The following is a 24,041-nucleotide window of genomic DNA, read 5'->3' on the forward strand; positions in this document are numbered from 1 at the left end:
GTTGTCCCCCGACAGCGAGATGGAAAAAAATAAAATAACCAAGGGAAAAGTCACCCCACGCTTTCCTTGTGGCCGTGGGCCCCCACCACCGTTGGCGCCGCGAGGAAGTCGAAGGTTGAGTGAGCAAAACATGTTTTCCTTCGGCAGGACGTCTGTAGGAACTGTTGGAATCAATTATTGGGAAACACAAAAATAAAATAAACTTCAGCCTGTGGTAAACATTACCCCTTCTTTCTGGGATCAGGAAAACAAAGGTCAGGATTGGGGTCAACATGGAACAGTGGGCCAGCACGCCAAGCAGGAGGCCGCGACCTGGGCTTCGGTGAGGCCCGGCGAGGCGGGAGCCTTCCTGAGCCTCAGTTTACCCAGCTGCAAATTCATGATCCTGTGTCCATCTCACAGAGTTGGGGGAACTCACTACTTAATGAATGTGTACGTGGCTCCTACTCTGTGCCAGGCTGTGGGCTGGGCACTCGGAGGTGCTGTTTTTGCAGTGCTGGTGTGCACAGGGCCAGCTTCACAGGTGTGCGGCCATCGCAGCCACACGGGGACCCACACTCAGGAGGGCCCCGTGCTTGGTTTAAACCCCCATGTTCTACTGTCACCATTTGGAATTCTTAATTTTTAGACGAGAGGCACTGCATTTTCATTTTGCGCTCAGCCCCACAATTGCACGGCCGGTCCTAGCTGTGATGCTTTTCGCTTGCTCCCTGAGTGTGTCTGACCCCCCAGGTTCCCTCCAAGGCTTGGCCCAAAAAGGGTGCCGATAAATGAGTTGAAATGAATGTCAGAGGAAAGGCTGGGGGTTACAAATACTGCTCTACCACCCGCCCCACGTGTGCCCTGGTCACAGGGAACCCCTCAAACCCTCATCAGTGCTGCGACTGCCACTGGGGGGAAATTATCTCCATTTTGGTTGGGGAGATCCTGAATTAAGTGCAGTGGGAAAAGCACCAGCCATGTGGTTACAACAGACCTGGGATCACAACCGTCTGCTGCTCGCTGCCTATGTATTCCCAGGCAAATTTCTGGGTCTCAGTTTCCTCATCTGTAAAATGGGTATAATCATACCTGCCACACAGAGTGCCTGTGGTGATTAAACATAACGTGTCAAGCACCACAGCTCCACCAGTTTGAGGAGGCACCGAGCCCACATCTATGTAGGCAGGAGTGTCTGCAACCTGAGGGAAGCAAATCATCCTCGGGCTTTAAGAGTTTGACTGGACCCCAGAGCAAAGTCTGGATGCTGCTGCCTGTTCATTAGTGAAGTGTGAACAAATTGTTTTTATAAATAGTTAAAAATTAAACTGTTGGGCTTCCCTGGTGGCGCAGTGGTTGGGAGTCTGCCTGCCAATGCAGGGGACACGGGTTCGAGCCCTGGTCTGGGAGGATCCCACATGCTGCGGAGCGACTGCGTCCGTGAGCCACAATTACTGAGCTTGCGCGTCTGGAGCCTGTGCTCCGCAACAAGAGAGGCCGCGATAGTGAGAGGCCCGCGCACCGCGATGAAGAGTGGCCCCTGCTTGCCACAACTAGAGAAAGCCCTCGCACAGAAATGAAGACCCAATACAACCATAAATAAATTAATTAATTAATTAAAAAAAAAAAAATTAAACTGTTAAGTCAGTGAGGAGTGGCATGTGGGTTAGACCTTCACAAACACTAAAAGACATCAAATTCTAATTGATGGTCTACTTTGTGCCAGATACTTCTTCACGAGTAATACTTAGGAATAATATCTAACATACTGAGCACATGTTGCATAACAGACACCGGGCTAAGCACTGCAGGGTCATCATCTTACTTCGTCTCCCCTAGTGGGCATGTGCGGTAGGTGCTAGAAATGCCTCATCTTATAAATGAGGGGGACACCCAGCGGGACAAGGACTTGCCAGGGGCTCAGAGCTGGGAGGTGGGGCGGGGATTGGGGCTCAAACCCCAGTGTGTGGTCCACACCCTCGTCCCAAACTCTGAGCTGTCAGGCTCCGTCCCCAGCTCACACTGTGAGATCATCAGAATTTGTCAGGCCATGTGCTGAAGGTACCCTCCCCCACACGCCGTCCCCTCCCCCACACGCCGTCCCCTCCCTAGGGGCTCCCCTGAGCTGGAGAGGATCAGGCTCCAGCCTGCAGCCCCCCTGCCAGAAGGCAGCTAGGAGGCAGCTCCCGCGGGGTACCATGCGTGCTGACTGCAGCCTCTTCTAGAAGGATGGAGACCCCCAGCTGTGGGGCAGTGCACTGGTGCCCAGAGCGCTGAGCGTTTTCATGGTGTCGGATTCATTTCTCTAAGTGTCTGGATTTCAGGTAGAGGAGGCTCACCCCGGAAGTTGATGGTGTCCATGACAGGCGGTCACATTGCCTCTGGGTCCCTCCGCACGGGTGCACACGCGCTTATTAAGCTAATTAACATGGTCCTTGCAGAGCCGCTCCCCCGCCCTCTGCCACCAGCCGGCAGAGGGGCAGAGCTCCACTCCGGAAAATAAATCAGGAGTCGGGCCTGGTGGCTCATCCAAATGCCTCTTTAAAAATCGCCAGCCTTGCTGGTGCGTCGGGGAAGGTGACATTGCCACCCCCATTCCGCAAAGATGTCTCACAAGGGGAGGACAGCCCTGTGAGGACATGAGCTCCCTGTCCCTGGGGTAAGTCAAGAGCAGGTAGGAGGTCAGAGGTCGGAGGTTGGAATCGACTGCCTGGCAGGCCTTCCCAGGGCTGCCCCAGCTCGGCAGGGCAGGGTGTGGACATGCTCATGCCCCCTCAGACACTCCTCCGCACCCTGAGATTATCAATGGACAGGCTCTCAGCTGATGACCCAGCTGGAACTTCAGGCTTTTTGGCTGGAAAGGACCCCTGTGCTCCTCCCAGCCCAGTCTCCACTCACAGTGGCGCCTCCACAGCCTCAACCCCGTGTTTCCCAAAATGAAGACTCTCCACCTCAACCTCAGGGAGGCTTAACTCACTGGGCCTGGAATGCGGCTTCGGAGCTCGCACTTTAACCAGCACAGAGGGTGCTTCAGTCCAGGAAGTTTGTGTTCACCTACGTTAACCCAATGATGTGGCCGATGGCAGTGGCCTTGACAAAGCCTTGGAGATTTTTCAGAAAGTCAATCACCTTTTCTCATCTGTGCGCGGCCCCTTTCAGCTCTGCGGAAGGGTAAGGAGAAAGGCACAGGCCCCTGGGTTTCCCCTCAACTCCGCCCCCTCCCAGCCGTGTGGTCTTGGGCTCAAGACTTTGCTTCACTGCGTCTCAGTTACCTCATCTGAAAAATGGGGATAATGATACATCCCTCCCAGTGCACGAGTCCCCTACACAGTTCTTGGTGATTGTTAACATTCATGAACAAAACTAGTTCCTTACAGGGCAGGCATTTAACCCTTTCTCCCCTCACCTCCAACCAACTCCTCTTGAGAGCTGCCTTCCTGGCCGAGAGACCACATCTCTTCAGACTGTGGAGGTGAGCGGGGGTTTGGTGATAAGGCCCAGGAAGGGGGGCCTCTGTCACTATCGTCCCTTCAGTACGCAGCAGATATTAGAGTGGCTCTCAGTGTGTGTCAGGCTCTGCTCTGGGCGCCCTGCCCTCCCTGAGCTGTCGTACCAGGTGGGGAGACGGACACCGCACAGGGAAACATAAATCCTGAGACGATCTCAGATATAGGTAAGTGCAGGCGAAGTAGAGACACTGGGTGAGGGGATGCTGAGGGACTGGAGGGGTGGGGTTGTCTCTGAGAAGAGGTGACATTGGAGACCTGGCGGATGAGGGGGTCAGCCCAGCCACGGGAGAATTTGGGAAGGCATTTCAGAGAGCAGGAAAAGTCCCAGGGGCTGGAGGAAGCCGGGCAGGATCTGGGATGGAGAGGAAGGCCCGTGTGGCCGGAGCCCAGGGTGGTGGGAGATGGGGTGGGGAGGGGGTGTGGGGAGGTGGGGAGTGTGGGATCTCGGAGGCCCCGCGAGGAGAGCAGCCTTTGCCACAGTGCGGGAGCTGCGTCCACCGCATCCTCCTCGCAGCAGCCCTTGGGTGTCAGAGGGAGGGAGGGTGGGTGTGTCCTGGTGGGCCGTCAAGGAAAAGGCTGGGCCCCTGAACGGTGGCAGCACTGGGGGCAGGTCATGGAGTCCCCGCCCTGCCCTGCTCCCCAGCACCAGCACAGATGGTGTCTCCCCATGACTCAGGTCTCTCCAGGGTCCTGGGCAAGGTCCCCCCAGGAAGCACACCATTCAGAGTCCCTGTCACTCTGGTGTCTGCTCAGCCAGAGGCAGATCTTTAAACATGCGAATCAGAACATGCCCGGCCTGCCTCACCCTCCTTGGCTCCGCCTTGCTCTGCCGTTAGACCCAAAGGCTCTCTGCTCCCCACCTCGCCCGCCCCTGTGCCTCGCTGATCCCCAGATGGCACACCTGCCACCCCGCTGCCCGAATGCTCCCCTCCCCCACCCGCAGCCCTGGTCATTCCCTGCAAGTCTCTGGTCTGCACGGACATGTGGGCCTATTGACCTCCTGACCCCCGTCTACACACTCAGCCCATGAGGCAGGAGGTTGTCATTCGTGTCATTGTCGCTGCCATCAGGGCCTAGAACAGCTCATAGCACAAGTGAGTACGCGCTGGACGAGCAGGGAACTCAGCGGACGCCCACAACAGCCCCGCACCGTTTCCTGTTTCACAGGTAGAGAAACTGAGGCTGGAAGGTTCAGTCACCTGCCCCAGGTACACAGACAGCACAGCCAAGATTTCAACGGAGACAGCTGCCCTCAGAACCCACCGTGTGCCCTGCTGCACTCGACTCGCTGTGTGGCCATGCCTTTGCCCTTGGAGTGGAACTCCACGTTGACATCCATCCGATGGGTATGAAGTCCCAGCCCTGCCCTGCCCTCAGAATGGTGGTGAGACTTGGAGGATGTCACCTGTACAGTGCCACACCCACGACGGGCTGGTAAGAAGGGGCCTCAGCCAGGCCTGACCTCAGAAGGGTTAACATGGCCTCTTTGTCCCATGGTTGCCATGGGGACAGTTCCTGTCCTTCAGGAAGCAGGGAGAGCAGTTTCCTGTTTTGAAGAAGGCTCGAGGGCTGTTTTCCTCCAATCAGCCTGCCCAAAGAGGGGCAGGAAGCCTAGCGCCGGGCCACCCCTGCTGCTGGGTGTGTGGTGGAGCCATGCCCACGCCCAGCCAGCCAGGAGGGGCCGTTGTGGAAATGCGGCCTCAGGAAAAAGCCAAACGGGCAGCAGAAGGAAAAAAAATGGCTGGCCGGAAGAGGGCGGTCACTTCCTCCACAGACCCTGGATCCCACCCAGTGGTGATAAAAACTCCGAGTGGCCCTGCCCAGCCTCAGACTCCCCTCCCCCAGAGCTCAGCCCTTCCTTGGGGAGTCAAAGGCCTGCTGCACAAAGGCTTTTGAGGCCCCTGCCTGTCCCTCTCACCCACCCCTGCACACTGGACACATCAGCCTAACTGGGCTACTGACCCCCATTTCCCACTCCCACCCGCTGTGTGGCAGGCCCTTTCCTGCTCCCCTCTGCTTGTGTGATTTTTTTCCAGGGTGCAGAGCAAAGCTTGCCTCCTCCTGGAAGCCTTCCTCGCATGCGTTTGAGCCCTGTGACCGTGGGTCAGGAACATTCATGAATTTAGGCCTAATCTCTCTTGGGGTCCCTGCCCCAGCCTCCTTGGGCCATCCTACCTGCGGACTTGTCCCTCTGGCTCCCCTCCCACTCCGGCTACAACACAGGTCTGGCCATGTCACTCCCTCCCCCAGAAACACTCTAAGGCTCCCCATCACCAGCAGGGTAAAGTCCAAACTCTTTGGCTGGCCATTGGAGAGCTTGTCCAGAGCACACTTCTCACCTCGCCCCAGTCCTGCCCGCCTCTTCCATCCCCACGGGCTATACCCTCACCTGGAACGGCAACCCTACCCTTCCACCTGTAAATGCCACTTTAAAGCCCAGCCCAATGTCACCTCCCCTCCTCTAGCCCCTCAGCCCATTCAATCTTCTGCCTTCACCCCTAGCTCTACTGTGTCACTGTTAGCTGACCCAGGCCCTTTTCTCAGACCAAGCCATGAGCTCTTCAAGGACAGGAAAGGGAAGAGAGAAGGGAAATAACATCCTTTCATCCTCACCATGACCCCGAGAGAAAGGTCTCATTGTTCCCATTTTACAGAGGACAAAATTGAGGTGCACAGAGGCGAATTGTCCCACCCCACCAAGGCCACAGAGCCAGTGACTGGTGAAACCAGGGGCCTTCAGGACCCCTGCTCCTCCCTCTGCTTGTGCCTGGCCCGGTGTGTGCAGTGGGGTGGGGGTGAGGGCCCGATCTTTGGGGCACAGGAAGGGAGGGGCGGCCTTGCTAAGCCGAGTCCACCCCGGCAGGTGTCTGGCTCAGATCTGCCCACCCCTGGAGCCAGGAAGGCAACTCAATTACTTTCCAGGGGGAGATAAGCCCTGAAGCTGATGATGTCGCAGCCGTGGTGTTGTGGGGTGAGCAGTCCAAAAGCACAGAGAGGCTGCAGGGCTGGGGTCATTTCCGTTTTCATAACATGCATTTTATCCCCGGAGACAAAAGGCATAGAGCTGCTCCTCGTGGAAACCGGGAAACCAGGGGGACTCTGCTACAGAGAGGGATGCGAAGGTAGCTGGCCTTGCACCCCAGCTTTATGGAAGCGCCCCCATCTTGGTGGGAAACAAAACCCCGATCGTTCCCCAACCCCGGGCCAGGAAGCAGGGTCCAGGCTGCCTCCCCGTGCTCCCGAGGGGCTCCCCCGTTGCCCCCTCTCACCCATCCCAGTATACAGAGGCTGCTCAGTAAATGCTCTCTCCCATCCCTCTCCTGCTCTGATCATGGGGTGTGCGTGCCCCAGTTCCCGGCGTACTTTGTTTGTAAGCATTTGTTGAACACCAACTCTGTACTAGAAGTTTAAATGATAATGATCATTTCTTGAGCACCTCCTGTCTTCCCCTGTCCCCTCCTGAATGCTTTAGATAATTTATCTCATTTAATGAGCAGAGACACTATTATCATATCCTTGACAGGGCAGCAGTGTGTTGAAGTGGGTAAGAAATCCAGCCCCAGAGCCAGGGTGGAATCCCCACTATTCACTAGCTATGTATCCCTGGGCGAATGCCTCAGCCTCTCTGTGCCTTGGTAGCCTTGTCTGTAACACAGGGGTAATAACGTTGCCTACTTCAGGGGCAGGAGGAGTTTGTTTGTTGGGAGGAGTAAATGAGCTAATATATGCAAAAGACTTACTGAATGCACCAAATAAGCGCTCAGCAAATACTAGCTACCAATGGGGAAGCTGAGGCTGGGACCTGCCCTCCCGCCCAGGTCACACCCAGGTCAGTGTGGCTCCTGACCACTGCGCTCTACCGCCTGTCTGGGAGGCTTGGCCGCGGAGCTCACAGAGCCTGGGCGCTCTCTGTTTCTGGAGATCACATCCAGCTTTGGTGCTGGCTCTGCACTTGGCCGAGGCTTCAGGCAGGCGGGAACAGGGAACTGAATTTCAGTGGTTTTGATCTGAGGTCACCTAAGTTGTATGCAGAGCTCCACATCATTCCGACTTGGGCCTGGATGTCAGGGGGTGTGGATCCCAGCACTGGAATCCCCTGACTTACCGTAGGATCCCAGGCCAGTTATTTTTCCCTCTGGACCTCAGTTTCCCTGTCTGTCAAGTGGGCATAACACCTACCCTGGGTGGCTCACGTCTGCTGAGAGGAGCAAGTAAGATGGTGAGTGATTTGGAAAGCATGAAATCTAGGCAGACTTTGTGCCCATCACAGAGAAAGCAGTGTAGCCTGGTAGTTAAGAACATGTTCTCAGAGTGAAGGGGGTGTGAGTCCTGGCTGGGCTGGAAGGGCAAGTCACTTCCCCAGTCTGGGCCTCAGTTTTCCCAAGTGTGAAATGGGGAGATAAACACTTTATAGGGTTCTTGCGAAGAGTGTGTGTGTGAAAGGCTCAAACCCAGAGGATGATGGTCATCACCCCCCACACGGTTATTGACCGCATCCCTGAGCTCAGTGAGTGGTTATAGCTCAGTTCCATAAGGACTAAGGAAGTCCAATCACCAGTATTAGCTCCGGATGTTTGGAAAGCCCTCTGGTCTTTCGCATCCATTTTCTCGTATTAGGAAAAGCAAACAAAGGAATAAGCGTTTCAGCTTCACGGCTCATCACTCCACACCACCGTGTGGTTTCAGCTAAACAAGTTCAGACCTGGGTTTTTTTTTCCCAACTGCCCTTGGTGCTATGATCTTTTAAAGTAGACTTTGCTTAGTCTCAAATCCCAAATTCAACAGTCGTGGCAAGGTCTTAGCGAAGCACTGAGGTCTCTTCCTGCCCTCCCTTCTTCTTTCCACAGGCCCTGCAGCAAAGGGTAAGCTGGCCGTTGATTGAATTATCTGAGCCTCCCTCTCCTGCCCCTGCCTTGGGGGCCCTAGGTTCTTTGAGTTTTATTGCTAATTCCCAGAAATGATCTCAACTTTTAAACCATATTTTCTTCTTGCATCAAATATTGAAGTGATTGATCCACTCACTCATTTGTACCCATATTCAAACGGACACCTCCCACCCTCTGTACCTCTACCTCCATCACCTCCTCCAAGGCCACCATCTCCACCACATCCATCAAATCCATAACCTCCATCCACCTCGTCCTCCACCACCTCGAACTACATCACGCCTTCCACCTTAACTGTGATGTTCACAGCTACTTCTATCCTGTCACCACCTCACCCTACCCCACATCCTTTGCCTCCAACACGACCTTTCCCACCTCCGCCATCACCTCCATCACCACCTCCATCATCTTCTCCACCGCTTCCACGCAGGGGTCCATAAAGTTTATGAAGGGCCTGTCTAAGTAACACAAATTCTGCCATTGATTTCCTATTTCAGAGGCAAAAGGTTTTCCCCACAAAATGCTGGAGGCTTAAGGACTCTGTAGCGATTCAGAGATGAGTAAGTCCTTTGAAAGGATCAAATTCATTTCTGAATTTGGAGAAACTGAGGTACACCCTAGGCCCTTGCCTGAAACGCGCATAATCTGATTCTATACTGTGGGCATTAAAAGACAAAAACAAGACAAAACCTACAAACTTGGTTAGGTATATGGAAGTGCTTGGTGAGTGCGAAAACATAAGATTTTTCATAATGATGGGAAACGAGTTTCACCTCCCCAGAGCCTTTCCACATTATCTAACTGAAATTTATTGATTCCTGTCTTCAGTATGTGTGCATTGAACATCCTCTGTGTCAGGCACCAACTGGCTCATGAAACAATTCAAATCAGACCTTCATACACGTTTTATATTTTTAGTGAGCACCTAATATGCACCAGGAGTTCTGCTGGGTGCAGGCCCCCAGATATCCAGAAACCTACCCACCTTATAATAATGTATTAATAAGGAGACAGAGGTCAGAGGATTAAGTTCTCACCCCAGTGAGAACCTGGGGAAGTCTCTTCTCTTCTTCTGTGGACTTTGGCAGTACATCTGGCCAAAAAGTAATGGGGTGAGTTATCCAGGGCAGTGTTTCTCCAGATGTATAAACAGATCACCTGGAGGTCTTGTTAAAATGCAGGTTCTGGTTCAGTAGGGCTGGGGTGGGGCCTGAGATTCTGCATTCTTAAGAAGCACCTGAGTGCTGCTATTGCTGGGCTCCACAGACGATGCTCAGAGCAGTAAGTGTTTCATCTGTGCAATGAAGACATATGGTTATCTGGGACTGCCTGGACCAAACGCATCTAGGTTCAGGGAGGACAGCCAAGGCTGTGAAATGCCTCGTGGCCATTTGGAATTCTGCCTCCTCACAAGCTCCCAGCACAGCTGGTCAAAGTCACAAAAATTCTAGCCTCTGCCACCTTCAGTCCCAGAAAACCAAAGTGATCCCAAACATTAGTCTGAACCTCTGTCCCAGGCCTTTATTTTTGTGGACAACACATATTTTTTGAAGACCTACTAAGTGCTGGATTCTTTATTAGATGCCAGGGCTGCAGGGGTAAGCAGAGCAGACACAGCCCCTGCCCTGGAGTCATCACCCTGGCATGGGGCCATTTCTGGGCCTTTCGTCCCCAAATGAGGGACAGGAAGGGATGGTGGTGGTGCGGGAGGATATGTTCCATGTCCCCCCCCACCTACTCCCACATAGTAGGTACATTGGCTGAATTGCCTAAATGAATTGAGGTGCCCCAGCCCCGCACCCTCCCACAGAGTGCTGGGGTTGCTGCGAGCCTACACCCTGGCACATAGTGGGCTCACAACCAAACTACTAAATGACCAAGCCACACCTTGAGCTGGGTCCTGGAGATGCAGACATGGGACAGCCAGGGCAAGAACAGTCAGGAAAGCTCATGTGAACTCTTAGTCTACTCGGTTTCCTCAAATGTAAAATGGGAAGAATTTTGATACCAGCTTCATAAGGTTGTGGTGAGGCTTAAACGAGTAAATATGCAGGTACAGAGCTTAACACCTTGCCAGGCACACAGTAGGTGCTCTATAAGTATTGGCTGCCAGTTACAGATGAGAGACATGACCCTTGCCCTCAGCTTTCAATGGCTGATGGAAGGAAGCCCTTGGTATGGCTTTCAAAGCACGCCTCACCCCAACCTTCTGTGCCTCTTATTAGATGTTGCCACCCTCTATTTCCCTGCCTTGCCAAACCCCTCACAGCTCTTCCATCAGGCCATGCCTTTTCACACATCTAAGTCTCTGCCCAAGCTACTTCCTCCACCTGAAAGGCCTTTTTTTTCTTTTTGCTGGAACCCTCTCCACTCAGGGGCCGCCTCTTGAGTTCCCACAAGCTCCTGTCCCCATCCCAGCACTTGTCCGGGGAAGCAGAACTGCCTATGTTTGCGTGGCCAATCCAACGGGTGCTCAAGGGTGAAGGCTTGAGTCATCCGTGTCACCCAGCACCAGGCCTGGTCCCAGCGAGGTGCTGGCTGGTGAGCGCTGAATGGACAAAGGCTCCTCATCTACCAGGTCTCCCTTTCAATGTCACCTCCTCAGGGAGACCTTCCTTGATCACCTGTTCTCTACTCCAGAGGTTCTCAAACTAGCTTGCATCGGAAGGACCTGAAAGATATGTTAAACACGGGATTTCTGATTCAGTTAAGTCTGGGGAGGGCCCTGAGAATTTGCATTTTTAAAAATTACTCTGCCCCACGACCCTGGTTTATCTCCCTCAAGGCACCCATCACTCTCTGAAACGATGTTTATTGCTTATTTGTCTTGTGTCTCCACTGACTTCCCATTTAAGCTCCACTAGGGCAAGAATTTGGGGCTGTCTTGTTCTGCGCTCAGCACTGTGCTTGGCCCAGGACTGAATGAACGCCCGAGGTTGAAAATAAAGTGATAGACGGTCCGCTGGGCGAAGGGACCAGGAAGTCCTCAGGAGCCCAACTCGCCAGCTTCACCCCGCCCCTCCCATCCTAGTGCCTTGAACCTCGCGCAGCTCCCCGAGTCCCCACGGCCATGGCCCCTTTAAATGTGCGCGGGGACGCCTCGCCCCTCGGCTCCGTCGATCCCTGACAGAGCAGAAAGGGGAGAAAAAAAAAAAGCCTTCCTCTCCGGGAGCGGGAGGAAACGTCTAGGAGGGGGCGGAGGGGTAGCGGCGCGGCGGCCAGAGCGCAGCGCGCGCGGAGCTGGGAGCCGGGAGCGGACGCGACACCTCGCGCTGTCCCGGCCGCTGCCCCCCCGGCCCCGCCCCCGGAGGCTCGCGCCCTGCGCCCCCCTGGCCCTGCGCGCCGCGCGGAGTCCAGAGTGAACGCGACGCCGCGCGCCCCGCGTTCGCGCCCCTTCCCCTCCCTGCCCCCGCCCAGCCCCGCCCAGCCCCGGAGGCTCGCACCCCCCCAAGCCCCCACTTGCCCTGCGCGCTGCGCGAAGTCCGGCGCGCGCCGGGGGCGGGGCAGGCGCCAGGGGGTGCGGGCCCCGCGGGGCGGCCATGGAGTGAGGCGGCGCGCGGACTCGTGCTCGGAAGGACGGACGCACCGACGGGCCGCCCCTGGCTCCGCGCGCTGGAAGATGAACAGAGCAGGTAGGAGGCTCCGCGCGACCTCAGGCGCCGAGGGACGCGCGCGAGGGGCCCCCGCCAGGCGCTCCAAGTTGTAGCCCGCGGGGCGCCGGGAGCGAGCTGCCGAGAAACCCCCGACCTTCCCACTCTGCTCTGCCTCGGCCGAGGTATGGGCGGGTCACGAGTGCCCTCGCCGAGGAGGACGAGAACATCGGGGGCCGCTGCCCCTGTCCGAGACGCCCAGCCTCGTGGACGCCCCCTCGGTCTCGGCGAGGCCGCACCCTGGCCACATACGGCCGTATCCCTCTCCCACCGCGGTCCCGGTATTGAGAGTCCCCTCGCAGCGGGGAATGACGCTCCCTTCGCAAAGGCGACTTGGTCGCACCCCTAAATCCTCACTCCTGCTCCTCGGGGTCCCCGCCAGGCCCTCGCTGGCCCCTCAGAGGCCCCTCCTGGCCCACGGGAACCGTCTGAGGTCTTCCCCACTGCGGGGTCTATTCCTGGTCCCTCGCTACTCCGAGGCGCGCCCTTAGCGGAGTCTTGCTCCCTTCTCTCTTCTAGACGCCCAGACTTGGAGCTCGCTCTCCGTTGGAACTAAAAAGCCCTAAATTATCACACACACACACACCCGCAGCGCACCCCAACCCCCTATAGTGCCGTGGCCCGGGGCCTTCTTTGTGCCTCCCCCAGGGGACCGAACGCTTAGGGGACGCCGAGGCTGAGCCGCACTCCAGGCGTTCCCTCCCAAGCCCTTGCTTCTCTGCTCTCCAAATCTGCCTTTGTGAGGCCAGGGATTCCGTGAAATCAAGAATGCGTTTTACAGTAGATAGTGACCCCTCCAGAGGAGTGCCATTTAACAGATTTATTAACTGAGACTCAGAGATGGGCGGTGCCTGGAAGCCAGTTCTTGGGTTCCTGACTCCTCCGCGGGGAGGGTAGAAAGTTCCCTCCAAGAGGCGAGTTTGCAAGGCAGCAGCCCCAGCTAACTTCATTTGCCTGACAAGGAGCGATTACTGCTCTTTTAATATTTTTCTCTTAGAATTTAGCAGAAGGCAGCTCCCTCTCCGACCAACACCCTTGTCCAAATCCGTACTCCAAAACACACATCCCTGAAGAAACAGGAAGCCACCATTTTGGCTGTCTTAGAACCATATCCTGCTGCCCTGAGTATGTGTAAAAAGTGTGTGTGTGTGTGTGTGTGTGTGTTGTGGGCTTTTTCTTTTTAAAATCTTTCTGATGAAAAAAGTCATTGTCTTAGGAGTGAGGTGCAGATGGGAGACGTTTGGCTGGATTGATCTGACAAAGGAGAGACTTGGGGGCCCGGGAGTGTGGTAGCCACCTCCCTGTGTCCAGGCCCTGTTTTGCTGGGCGTGTATGCACCTGGACAGTGCGTGAGTGTTGGTCGCAGAGTAGGGGGTGGGAGTGGGAGCAGGGATGCCCCTTTTGAGGAGTGGAAGAGGCTGGGGCAGGGTCCCAGCGCCCAGCCAGCCACTCCTTGTACGAAGGAGGTGGCCTGCTGCCTGATCTGGCACAGCCTGGACAGAGCCAGGCTAGCTCTTTCCTACACTCCTAATAAAACTCGCTGAAAACAATGGTGAGAGCCGGTCCAGTATTCCCACGTTTCCCTGCATGAGGCTTGGGCAAGCCCTCCCTTCTCTGAGAATCTGGGGGATGGAGTGAGCCGGAATACACGTAAAGGCAGGTTTGGTCCCAGGAAATCTGCCATCCAGTCATTTGTCTCCAGCATAACCCTGGTTACTTTTTCAGTGTGACGGCAGTGATAGACCTCACGTAATGATTCCTGTGTGCCAGGCTCTGAAGTTCCCGATCATGCAGCATAGTGGTTCATAGACTCCATGGGACTGAATCTCGTAACCACCGTCCTCTTAGTTACTGTGACACAGCCAGTGTGTGGCAGAGCTGGGGTTGGAGTCCAGGTCTGTCTGAGCCGGGGACCCATGCTTCCCGCTCTGTCGTGGATCACTGGACTAGCCTAACAGCAGCCTAATTAGAAATCATCAGGCTTCGCTGGGACATTCCAGCAGGCACCCAGCAATGAAAGTTAAATTAAGATGCAATTGGAAGGTGAAATTGGAAGATAATTACTCTTGGAACATATGGTTATGAGAGTTCCAGGGGGAGTATGGTGAACTGCAGTTGAAACAGACACAGGGGCTGAAGATGGGAAAGTCAGGGGACGTCATCAGAAAAGCCATGAGTTTAAAAGGCTGTCGTCGGCCAGAGCAAGCAGAAGGCACTTACTGACTGGTTGGTGCAGTCCCCTCACTTTGCACATGTGGAAACTGAGGCTCAAAGAGGGGAGGGGACTTGCCCAAGGTCTCCCCTTCAGTTAAAGGCAGAGCCGGGAGTGGAGATCAGAGCTCCGACTCCCAGTCCAGTGCTCCTCCCAGTACCTCTTCTGATTTAAACTCTGCAGAGCTGGCAAGGGAACAGCAACATGGATGTATGAGTGGCAGATATTTAATTAAAGTAGAGAGAGAAAATATAAACTGGTACCAGGGGGCTGGCTGGGGATGATTTCTATCACCAGAAGCTCTTAAAAATCTCTTCCTCCTGTCAGTGTGACTCCCCACCCCCAGTTAACTCTTGGCCTCTTGGCTCAAAGGGTATTCTGCATTCGAGTCATCCTCAGGTGTAGCAAATTGCCAGGAGGTTTCTGAGAGTTGGTACCTCAGGGTGGGGAGGGTGTGCCCCCCAGGCCCTGTGTTACAGAGAGAGAGAAGGTTCATGCAGCAGCCAAAGGGACTCAGGAGGCAGCAGAGGGTCCAGCAGTTCCATCCATGCTGGGTTCTGGACAGTCAGAAAGTTAAGCTCAGCCCAGAGGAGGAAACCCCTGCTCTGATTTATCCGGTATTGCCCCATCCCTGCCATTCTCTAAAGCTCAGCCAAACTAGACTCTTTACTCCCAAAGGGCTTGCATCTAACTGCCTCTGGGCCTCTGCACGTTCTGTTCCTTCTGCCTGGAACACCCAACCTCTTGTTTTAAAATGTTTTTAATTTAATTTTTATTTTATATTGGAGTATAGTTGATTTACAGTGTTGTGTTAGTTTCAGGTGTACAGCAAGGCAGTTCAGTTATACATATATATGTGTATTTACTCTTTTTCAGATTCGTTTCCCATATAGGTTATTACAGAATATTGAGTAGAGTTTCCTGTGCTATACAGTAGGTCCTTGTTGATCATCTATTTTATATATAGTAGTGTGTATATGCTAATCCCAAACTCCTAATTTATTCTTTCCCCACCTTTCCCCTTTAGTAACCTTAAGTTTGTTTTCTAGGTCTGTGAGTCTGTTTCTGTTTTGTAAATAAGTTCATTTGTATCATTTTTTTTAGATTCCCCATATAAGTGATATCATACAATATTTGTCTTTCCCTGTCCTACTTACTTCACTTGGTATGATAATCTCTAGGTCCATCCATGTTGCTGCAAATGGCATTATTTCATTCTTTTTCACGGCTGAGTAATAGTCCATTGTATACATGTACCACATCTTCTTTATCCACTCCTCTGTCGATGGACATTTTGGTTGCTTCCATGTCTGGGCTATTGTAAATAGTGCTGCAGTGAACGTTGGGGTGCATGTATCTTTTCAAATTAGGTTTTCTCTGGGTATATGCCGAGGAAGTGGGATTGCTGGATCATATCCAACCTCTTTTTTGATTATTAAAATCCTCTCTGTCCTTCAGCATGCACCCTGGTGCTATCTGTCCCCTGGGTCTTCTCTGGGCAGAACTGGTCTGAGACCCTTGTACTGAGAGCAGGGGCTCTATGTGGTTCCTCTTTGTGAGGGAAGCAGGGAGGGAGCAGACCTGGAAGCTCTCACACTCTTCATTTTCTCTCCTCCCTCTTCTGTCTCTCTTGCTGGCTCCTTCTCATAACCTTTGGGCCACCGGGGCTCCCTCCTGGGCTCCCGCTTGTCTCTGCCCCCGCTCAGTCACTTGGGTGGGCTCACCCGGCTCATGCCTTCATCCCGTCTCTGTGATGGCTGCCTCCAGGCCACTCCCGGGAACCCAGGCTGGTCCATCCGAGAGCCCACTGACAGTTCCTCTTGGGGCTGTGATAGGCAACTCAGATGTAACACGTGCCAATCAAAATTCTGGTTTCCTCCCCTGGCACCTGCAGCCTTCCCCAGTTCAGTTGGTAACAGATTCACTTTTCCAGTTGCTGTGACTCAAAACCTTCGTGTTGTCCTTGATTATTCTTTCTCTTATACCCCAAATCCAAACTGTCTGTAAATCCCACCAGGTCTACCTTCATATTTGGAATCTGACCTTTTCTTTCTTTCTTTCTTTTTTTTTTTTTTTTTACCACTTCCACTGCTACAGCCTGGTCCAGGCCTCCATCTTCCCTGGCCTGGATTATCGCAGGCGCCTCCTCCCTGCTCTCCCTCCTTCCATCCTCACCACTTCTAGTTCGTTCATCACACTGGCTGGAGTGTGCATGGCCTTCTGCTCAAGGCTAAGCAGCATCTACACAGTCTTTGTTTTGTTTATTGATGTATCTAAAGAGTCTAGATGAGTGCCTGGCAAATAGTAGGTGCTCGATAAATACCTATTTAATGGAATTGGATTAAAGAAAACTGGATAGGAACGAAGGAAAGCCAGTCATTCACTTTACGGTCACAGTTAGTTCTTCTAACTCAGCCTTATGTGAATTTCTCACCTGGTTAGCGGTCCCTGGTCTCCCTGGCCTCAGTTTTCCTGCGTTTTGCCCTTCTCTGCTGGGAGCCTTGAGTCTGCACTGTAGAAGAAATGCTCAGTGGCAGAAAGGTGAAGGCAGAGGTTCAAGGGACTGGACCAGGAAGCAAGAAACCCCCATTCTGGGACTTCCCTGGTGGTCCAGTGGTTAGGACTCCACGCTCCCAGTGCAGGGGGCCCGGGTTCGATCCCTGGTCGGGAGCTAGACCCCACGTGCTGCAACTAAAGATCCCGCATGCCACAATGAAGATCTCGCATGCTGCAGCTAAGACCCGGAGCAGCCAAATAAATATATATTTTAAAAATCCTATTATTAACAAAAAAGAAACCCTCATTCTACTGGGGCCCTGCTCTGGACTCGCTGAGTATTCCAGGCCAGTCACCCGCCCTCTCTGTGCCTCAGTTTCCTCATCTTTCAATGAGGGGTCAGACGAGGCCTTTCTGACTCTGGCATCCTTTGATCTCAGAGGGTTTGTGGATGAAACACCCTGAGCTCTAGAGCTGGGAGCAGGGCATGGACACTGTGTACCTGTCACTCCTTAGGGGCTCCTGTGGGGAAGGCATTTTCTTGCAGGATCACGCCTCAGACACCCACTGTAACCTTTTCCGAGGAGACGGCGCCCACAGATCAATAGCTTGATTGGATGAAGGATGGGGCGGGTGGTGGGAGCGATGCAGCCTAGGTGATGGTCATTTTTCATGGCCCGTCTGTCCCTCTGTCAGGTCTCGTGGTGCCCATGTGAAATACCACCTGTTAAGGATGAGAAGTGAGAGTCCCCACCCACAAAGAATAATTTCATGCCAATGCCTGACACCTGATGCTGAGAGCATGAAGCTCGTATTACGTCATACATCAGTGTAGAGCAAGACTTACACCAGGGGAAGATGTGGGGTAGGGAAAGACTGACTTTATTAGAACGATAATAGCTACTACTTATTGAGAACACCTGCCTATGCAAAGTCCTGCTAGTATATATCTTTTAATCTTCGTAACAGCCTCTTCAGAGTAGGTGTTACTATTGAACCCATTTTACAGATGAGGAATCTGAGAGTCAGTTTCATAGCTTATAAGTGGCAACAGCGGAATATGAACCCAGATCACCAGGCTCCAAAGGCTTATTATTACCCTGTTACTCCACATTGACAGGTAGCTCTTTAAGCTCCAAATATTCAAAATTTTTTTAAACTAAATTGGACAGAAATTTTTCTAAATTAGGCTATATTTGATTGAGTATGGAAACAAGAAGTTGGAAAGTCACTTCTTTTATCTTGAAGACTCTGGGTTATTATCCGGATGCCAGTGGCTGGCCTGGGTGTTGGTGCGGATGAATGTAGGTGTGGGTTGGGACGTTGATGCAGTGGTTGCTTTAGCCTTTAAAGTCTTGACAGCTGTGCCTCTTCTCTCCATTTCGTGCTGTTCGCTACCACATCTTACAACTGGCAGTGTTGCTGCTCTCACTGCACCTCCACCCCCCACTGATTAGCTGTGTCCTGGGAAACCATACAACTAAGTTCATTAGATTTATGAGCAATGTACAGAGGCTCTGGAGTCAGGCCCTTCCAGGAACAGAGTGCATGGGCTTTATAACCCTATATTATTGCTGTCCTGGGCCTTTTTTATTTCCTTTGGGGCTCCTCAGCTGAATTTTGCATAGCTGTGCCAGTTTGGGGGAGATGATATTGACTTTGGCCTCAGATATACTGAAACTGAGGGGCCAGTGGGACAGTCCCGTGGAGATGGGTTAAAGTCAGTTAGAGCTGTGCTAGCTGGCACCATAGCCACTACCCTCGCGTGGCTACTGAGCACTTGCAGTGTGGCTGGTCTGAATCCTGATGTGCTGCAAGTGTGAAATATACCTTAGATTTCGAGGACTTAGCACAAACAAGAGTGTCAGATATCTTGTCAATAACTTTGTGTATTGATTACATGTTGATCCAAACATGATTCATTGATTACATGATAATTCCAAAATGATAATATTTGGGATATATTGAGTTGAAAAATGTACTGTTAAAATTAATTTCACCTGTTTCTTTTTGACTCTTTAATGTGGCTATGAGAAAATTAAAAAGTACGTGTGTGATGATAAATGGGGCTCACATTATATTTGTCAGACAGCCCTGGATTAGAGATGACCAGGGTTAGATGCTGCAGGGATTGAGCTGGGAGTCAAACGTGTGGGGAGGAGGAGTGTTTGCTGACAGACCTCCAGGCCCTCTGCTCAGTCTTCCTTCTGTCACAAGCCAGGCTGGCGTGCTGAGGCTGCTTTGTATCACACCCAAGGCTTAGTGGGGATGGAACTGGGAGTTGAGACTAATCTGAAGGGGGGACCTGTATGTCCTAAACCTGGGCCGTGAACAGCCAGACAGTGCTTTTTTTTTTTTTTTAATTTATTTTATTTATTTATTTTTGTCTGCGTTGGGTCTTCTTTGCTGAGCGTGGGCTTTCTCTATAGTTGTGGCGAGCGGGCGATACTCTTTGTTGCGGTCCGCAGGCTTCTCATTGCGGAGCATGGGCTCTAGGCGCATGGGCTTCAGTAGTTGTGGCTCGCGGGCTCTAGGGCGCAGACTCAGTAGTTGTGGCGCACGGGCCTAGTTGCTCCGCGGCATGTGGGATCTTCCTGGACCAGGGCTCGAACCCGTGTCCCCTGCATTGGCAGGCGGATTCTTAACCACTGCGCCACTAGGGAAGCCCCAGGCAGTGCTTTTGAAGCGAAGTTGGCAGGATGGAGTTGCATTTCACGAACATCTGCATTCTTCACCCTGCCTGCAGTGTGGACCGGGGCTCGGAGGCACGGCGGGAAGTGTGAGGGCATGGGCTGGCTGTGGCAGGAGAGATGCTGAACGTGGAAGTGGGCGACTCCTCCCTTGACCCTTCCGCTTGTCCAGGTCCCTCCAATCCTGCAAAAGTGAGCTGAAATTTCACCTTCTCCGAGAGGTCTTCCCTAGTCGTGGCAACTCTTGCTTCCCTAACTCCTGTCACACGTGCATGTTGTGCTACATCTTTTATTCTGCCGTGGCTGATAGATCCTCAGCATCCACAGGGGATGAAGCCTTTTGCAAATATCCATGTTGGAAAATACCATATAATTTCTCCTGTGAAATTTGGAGGCAGGGCAGTTAGCTGGAAACCAGTCTTGAAGCATGTAGAATTCAGAGGTGACCCTCAGAAGAATCATATGCCACCATCCCGAGCCTGTGGTGTATCATTCTGGAGGGAGGGAGATATTCAGTCATCATGTTCCAAGGGTCTGTGGCTCAGTCCTCCAATTGTTCTGTTAGTCTTGTCTCCCTAATTCAATTGTGAGTCCTCAGCAGAGGTGTTCTTCTCTTCTTGGCCCTAGAAGCCTCTACCATCTACGGTGCTGCGTATATAGATAGAAGAGTGAATTAGTGGTGGAATGACTGTGGGCTCCATGAGGGCGGCAGGGATGCTGACCGTTCGGATCAACATTGGCTCATGGGCCCGTGCACGTCGAAAGCATTTACTACATAGCTGTTGAGTGAGTGAGTGCAACGACGTGGACACCTTTATGTGAGGAGCACAGGGTGTCGTCCAGTTGGGTTCTGTTAGCTGGACTGTGCATAGAAGAAAGATCTCTTCACCTTGTTTACCGAATGAATCTTTATTGGAAGGTCGAGGGATTTTAAAGATGTTGGTGGAGGGTGTAAGCCTGACAGAACATGGTAGATTGGGTTCATGTGGGTTGGGAAACCATCTTCAGTGTTCTCTTGTGAATGGTAAGTAGGGGACTCTTGAGTGGAAGGAAATAAAGGTAACTACCTTTTCTCTCTCCTTTTCTTATTTTCATCCTCTAGATTCACCCAAACCACCAGTTGCTCCCAAGCCGAAGGCTGCCAGTCCCCTCACGCCAGTGACGGCACCCAAATTCCCCTCGTCACCCCGGCCCGAGAGTCTTCACAGTCCCAACTCCATGTCCAGGGGGCCGAAACCCCCCATCGCCCCGAAGCCCAGGCTGGCTACCCCCAGTGAGTGGAGGGCCAGCATCTACATGATCAACAGCTTGAACAAATGCAGCAATGGGAAGCTGCCCTGCGTAGACAGGGGGCTCTACGACGAGCACCGGTCCACCCCGGAATGCTCCGAGCCCGAGGCAGACGAGGACTACATCGTGGCCCCCCGGGCTCCGCCAGCAGAGGACGGACCCAGCGATGGGGGCTCCGTGGAGAATGCAGTCACGGTGCCTCCGGAGGGCAGCGGGGGGGAGGAGTGCCAGGAGAGAGGTGAGGAGTGTGAGCAGGAAGGGGCAGCGGCTGCAGAGGACTGGGCAGCCCCGGCTGAAGCGGTGCTGAGTGGAGAGGGTGATGGAGGCATCACCCCCACTCCTGAGGACATGGAGGTGGAGGACTGTGCCTGTGACTCGGGGGCAGAGGAGCAGAAGTTCACAAGTGAGGAGGAAGAGAAGCAGGTGGAAGAGCACAGCGTGTACAGCCTGGAGGACGGGGGTCCTGGGGATGGAGAAGCGGTCCTTCCAAGCGATATCATTCTAAGTCACCTCGATGCAGAGGACCCAGCAGCCCGTGGTGAGGAGCCCGGGCCGCCTGTGACACCCGGAGAGTCAGAGGAGGATGGTGAGGAAGGCCGCACCAGCACAGAACTGGGGGCACCAGATGAGTGTGTGGGCTCTGACGGGCCCGCTGAGCGGGACGCTGCCGATGGCAGCGAGGAGCCCCCAGAGAACGAGGGGCTGGCCACCGGTGTCCCGGAGGTGGAGGCGGCCACAGACAGCCCTGATATCTCCCAGGAGGCGTGTGAAGACGCCCCAGGAGGTGGTGGCCAGGATGGTCAGGATGAGCCACCTGACCAGAAAGAGAAAACTGACCTAGAAGAAACAGCAGTGGTCACCCAGGAGGCGGGAGAAGACCCTCAAGAAGGCGAGGACCCTGTGCAGGATGAAGGAGCCGAGGAGAGCTGCCAGATCATTCCTTTCGAGAGGGACTTTGTGGACGACTTTGTGGCTCCACTCTCAGGACGTCCCTACGAGTTCTTCCCAAGCGAGAGCACCTCTTTCTGTAGCGAGAGCTGCTCTCCTTATTCCGAGTCAGCACAAAGCTTAGAGTCAGAGCAGGAGCCGCGGTCGGGGGAACGTGCGGAGCAGGACCCCGTGGCTGGGCCTGGATGTGGCCGGCGTGGCTCCCTGCAGGGTGGCGCCCGGGAGGGACCCTCTGTCCCTGACGTGGTGGTCATGCCAGAGGAGGAGGGTGCCGCGGACGACGCGCTCGCCAACCCCTATGAGATGGGAGTTGGCCTGGCATGTGGGGCAGACCCTGGGGAGGGGGAGAAGCCTGAGGCACAGGCTGCCTCGGACACCGCGAGTGGCTGTGGATTGAAGGAAGAGGTGAACTCTGATGCGGAGGGCAGCCTGGTCCCCATCGACAGGAAGAATGTCATCACGAGGGCCAGGCCCCACTCCGGGAAGATGGCTGGCTGTGTCCCAGAAACTGTCCCGGAAGAAACGGGACCGGAAGCTGGCTCATCAGCCATTGGCATTGGGGGTGCCACCAAGGAGGCGAGGAAGGCGGTCCTGTCATTGGAGGGGAAGCTGCTGGACGTCGGCAGGGCCTTGCCAGCAAAGCCCAGAGCCTTCACTCTGTACCCGCGATCGTTCTCCGTGGAAGGCCGAGAGATCCCCTTGTCCCTGTGCCGGGAGCCCGAGGCGTGTGGCCTAGACGGCCATGGGATCAAGAGGAAGGACGACAACCTCTCTCTGCCCTGCATGATTGGCTCCTCTGGCAGCTTCTCCCAGAGGGGCCACCTCCCATCCAGCGGCACCTCCACCCCATCTTCCGTGGTTGACATCCCGCCCCCTTTTGACCTGGCCTGCATCACCAAAAAGCCCATCACGAAGAGCTCCCCCTCGCTTCTGGTGGAGAGTGAGCCCCCGGACAAGCACACCAAGAAGAAGAAGCCGTCCTTTAAGCGGTTCCTGGCACTGACGTTTAAGAAGAAGACAGAGAGCAAGGTGCACGTGGACGTCAACGTGTCTTCGTCCAGGTCCTCCTCGGAGTCCAGCTACCATGGGCCGGCCCGGCTCCTGGAGATGGACCGGAGGAGCCTCAGCAACTCCCCCCAGCTCAAAGCGAGGACCGGCAAGCTCCGGGCTTGCGACTCGCCCTCCTCCCTCATCTTCTACAGGGACGGCAAGAGGAAGGGCGTCCCCTTCAGCAGGACGGTGTCCAGGGTGGAGTCCTTCGAGGACCGCTCCCGGCCTCCCTTTCTGCCCCTGCCCCTGACCAAGCCGCGCTCCATCTCGTTCCCCAACGCTGACACTTCGGACTACGAGAACATCCCGGCCATGAACTCGGACTATGAAAATATCCAGATTCCACCTCGGAGGCCCCCAAGGGCCGGGACGTTTACGAAGCTGTTTGAAGATCAGAGCAGAGCCCTGTCCACAGCAAATGAGAATGACGGCTACGTGGACATGAGCAGCTTCAATGCCTTCGAGAGCAAACAGCAGAGTGCAGACCAGGAGGCAGAAAGGTACCGTGAAATGACATTTCCTTTGCTGTTTGCCAGGTGTAGCTATCCGAGAGGCATGCTTAGGCGTAGGGGACAGAACGGACTTGCTTTTTAGCCTCAGGCTCAGTTTCTCTGTAGCTTTGTGACTTGGGGTGAGTGGCTTCAGTTACTTCATCTGGGAAATGGATTTGTGCTACCTCTAGGCAGAGTGTTTGAAAAGATGAGAGTACCTAATCTATTTGAAAGTATTGGCTAAGATGCCAAATATAGTGCCCATGTGACTGTATGTATTTCTGTTATTTGGGGTATATTTCTCATCTCCTAGGTACATGGCTTTACTAGTCCCTTCTGGGAAAGTCACCAAAAGAGAAGGTTCTGGAATCTTGTCAAACTAACTATCTTTCACCGTCAGGAAAATACCCTAAATTGAGATTGAGACCTTTTTATTGTGTCAATATATACTCTGTTCAAAGGAACTAGAAAAGACAATTTATTTAAATTGTTTAAAGAGCTAAGGGTGCCCTGAGCTAAATTTCTGAATAGAGGTCTTTAAGAGGTACGTCCAAGCTGATTTTTTTTTTTTTTTTTGGACTCAGTCACCTTGGAAGTGAGCGTGAAACATTGCAATTATTGACAACAGTGGCGGTTTTCTGACCCCACCTTCCCAAGACTGACTGAATGTCCTATTGATCATCCCAGGTGGATAATTGCCAAATCTTGCTGTTTTTTATGCAACATGGATGCAACTTAAAGGCACTGCGATTCAGCCTCAACCATTTACACGCTTGGGGGCACCTGATCTGAATTAATGAAAAGTCAGAATGGTGGTGATTTTAAAGGAAACCCTGATTC

The 24,041-nt window shown here is 53.6% G+C and overlaps 1 protein-coding gene across 1 annotated transcript in view; it reads left to right on the forward strand.

Moving 5' to 3' along the window:
• Positions 1 to 11,842: 11,842 nt before the first annotated feature.
• Positions 11,843 to 24,041, forward strand: part of FGD5 (FYVE, RhoGEF and PH domain containing 5) — a 116,283-nt gene continuing 104,084 nt past the window's right edge. The window contains exons 1-2 of the mRNA XM_007192631.2: positions 11,843 to 12,006; positions 20,525 to 23,210. Of these exons, the coding sequence (XP_007192693.2) occupies positions 11,994 to 12,006; positions 20,525 to 23,210 (2,699 nt within the window). The 5' untranslated portion in view covers positions 11,843 to 11,993. The remainder of the gene's footprint in view (positions 12,007 to 20,524; positions 23,211 to 24,041) is intronic.

The sequence above is a fragment of the Balaenoptera acutorostrata genome, chromosome 10 (assembly GCF_949987535.1).
Source record: "Balaenoptera acutorostrata chromosome 10, mBalAcu1.1, whole genome shotgun sequence".
In the NCBI taxonomy this organism is placed as follows: Eukaryota; Metazoa; Chordata; class Mammalia; order Artiodactyla; family Balaenopteridae; genus Balaenoptera; species Balaenoptera acutorostrata.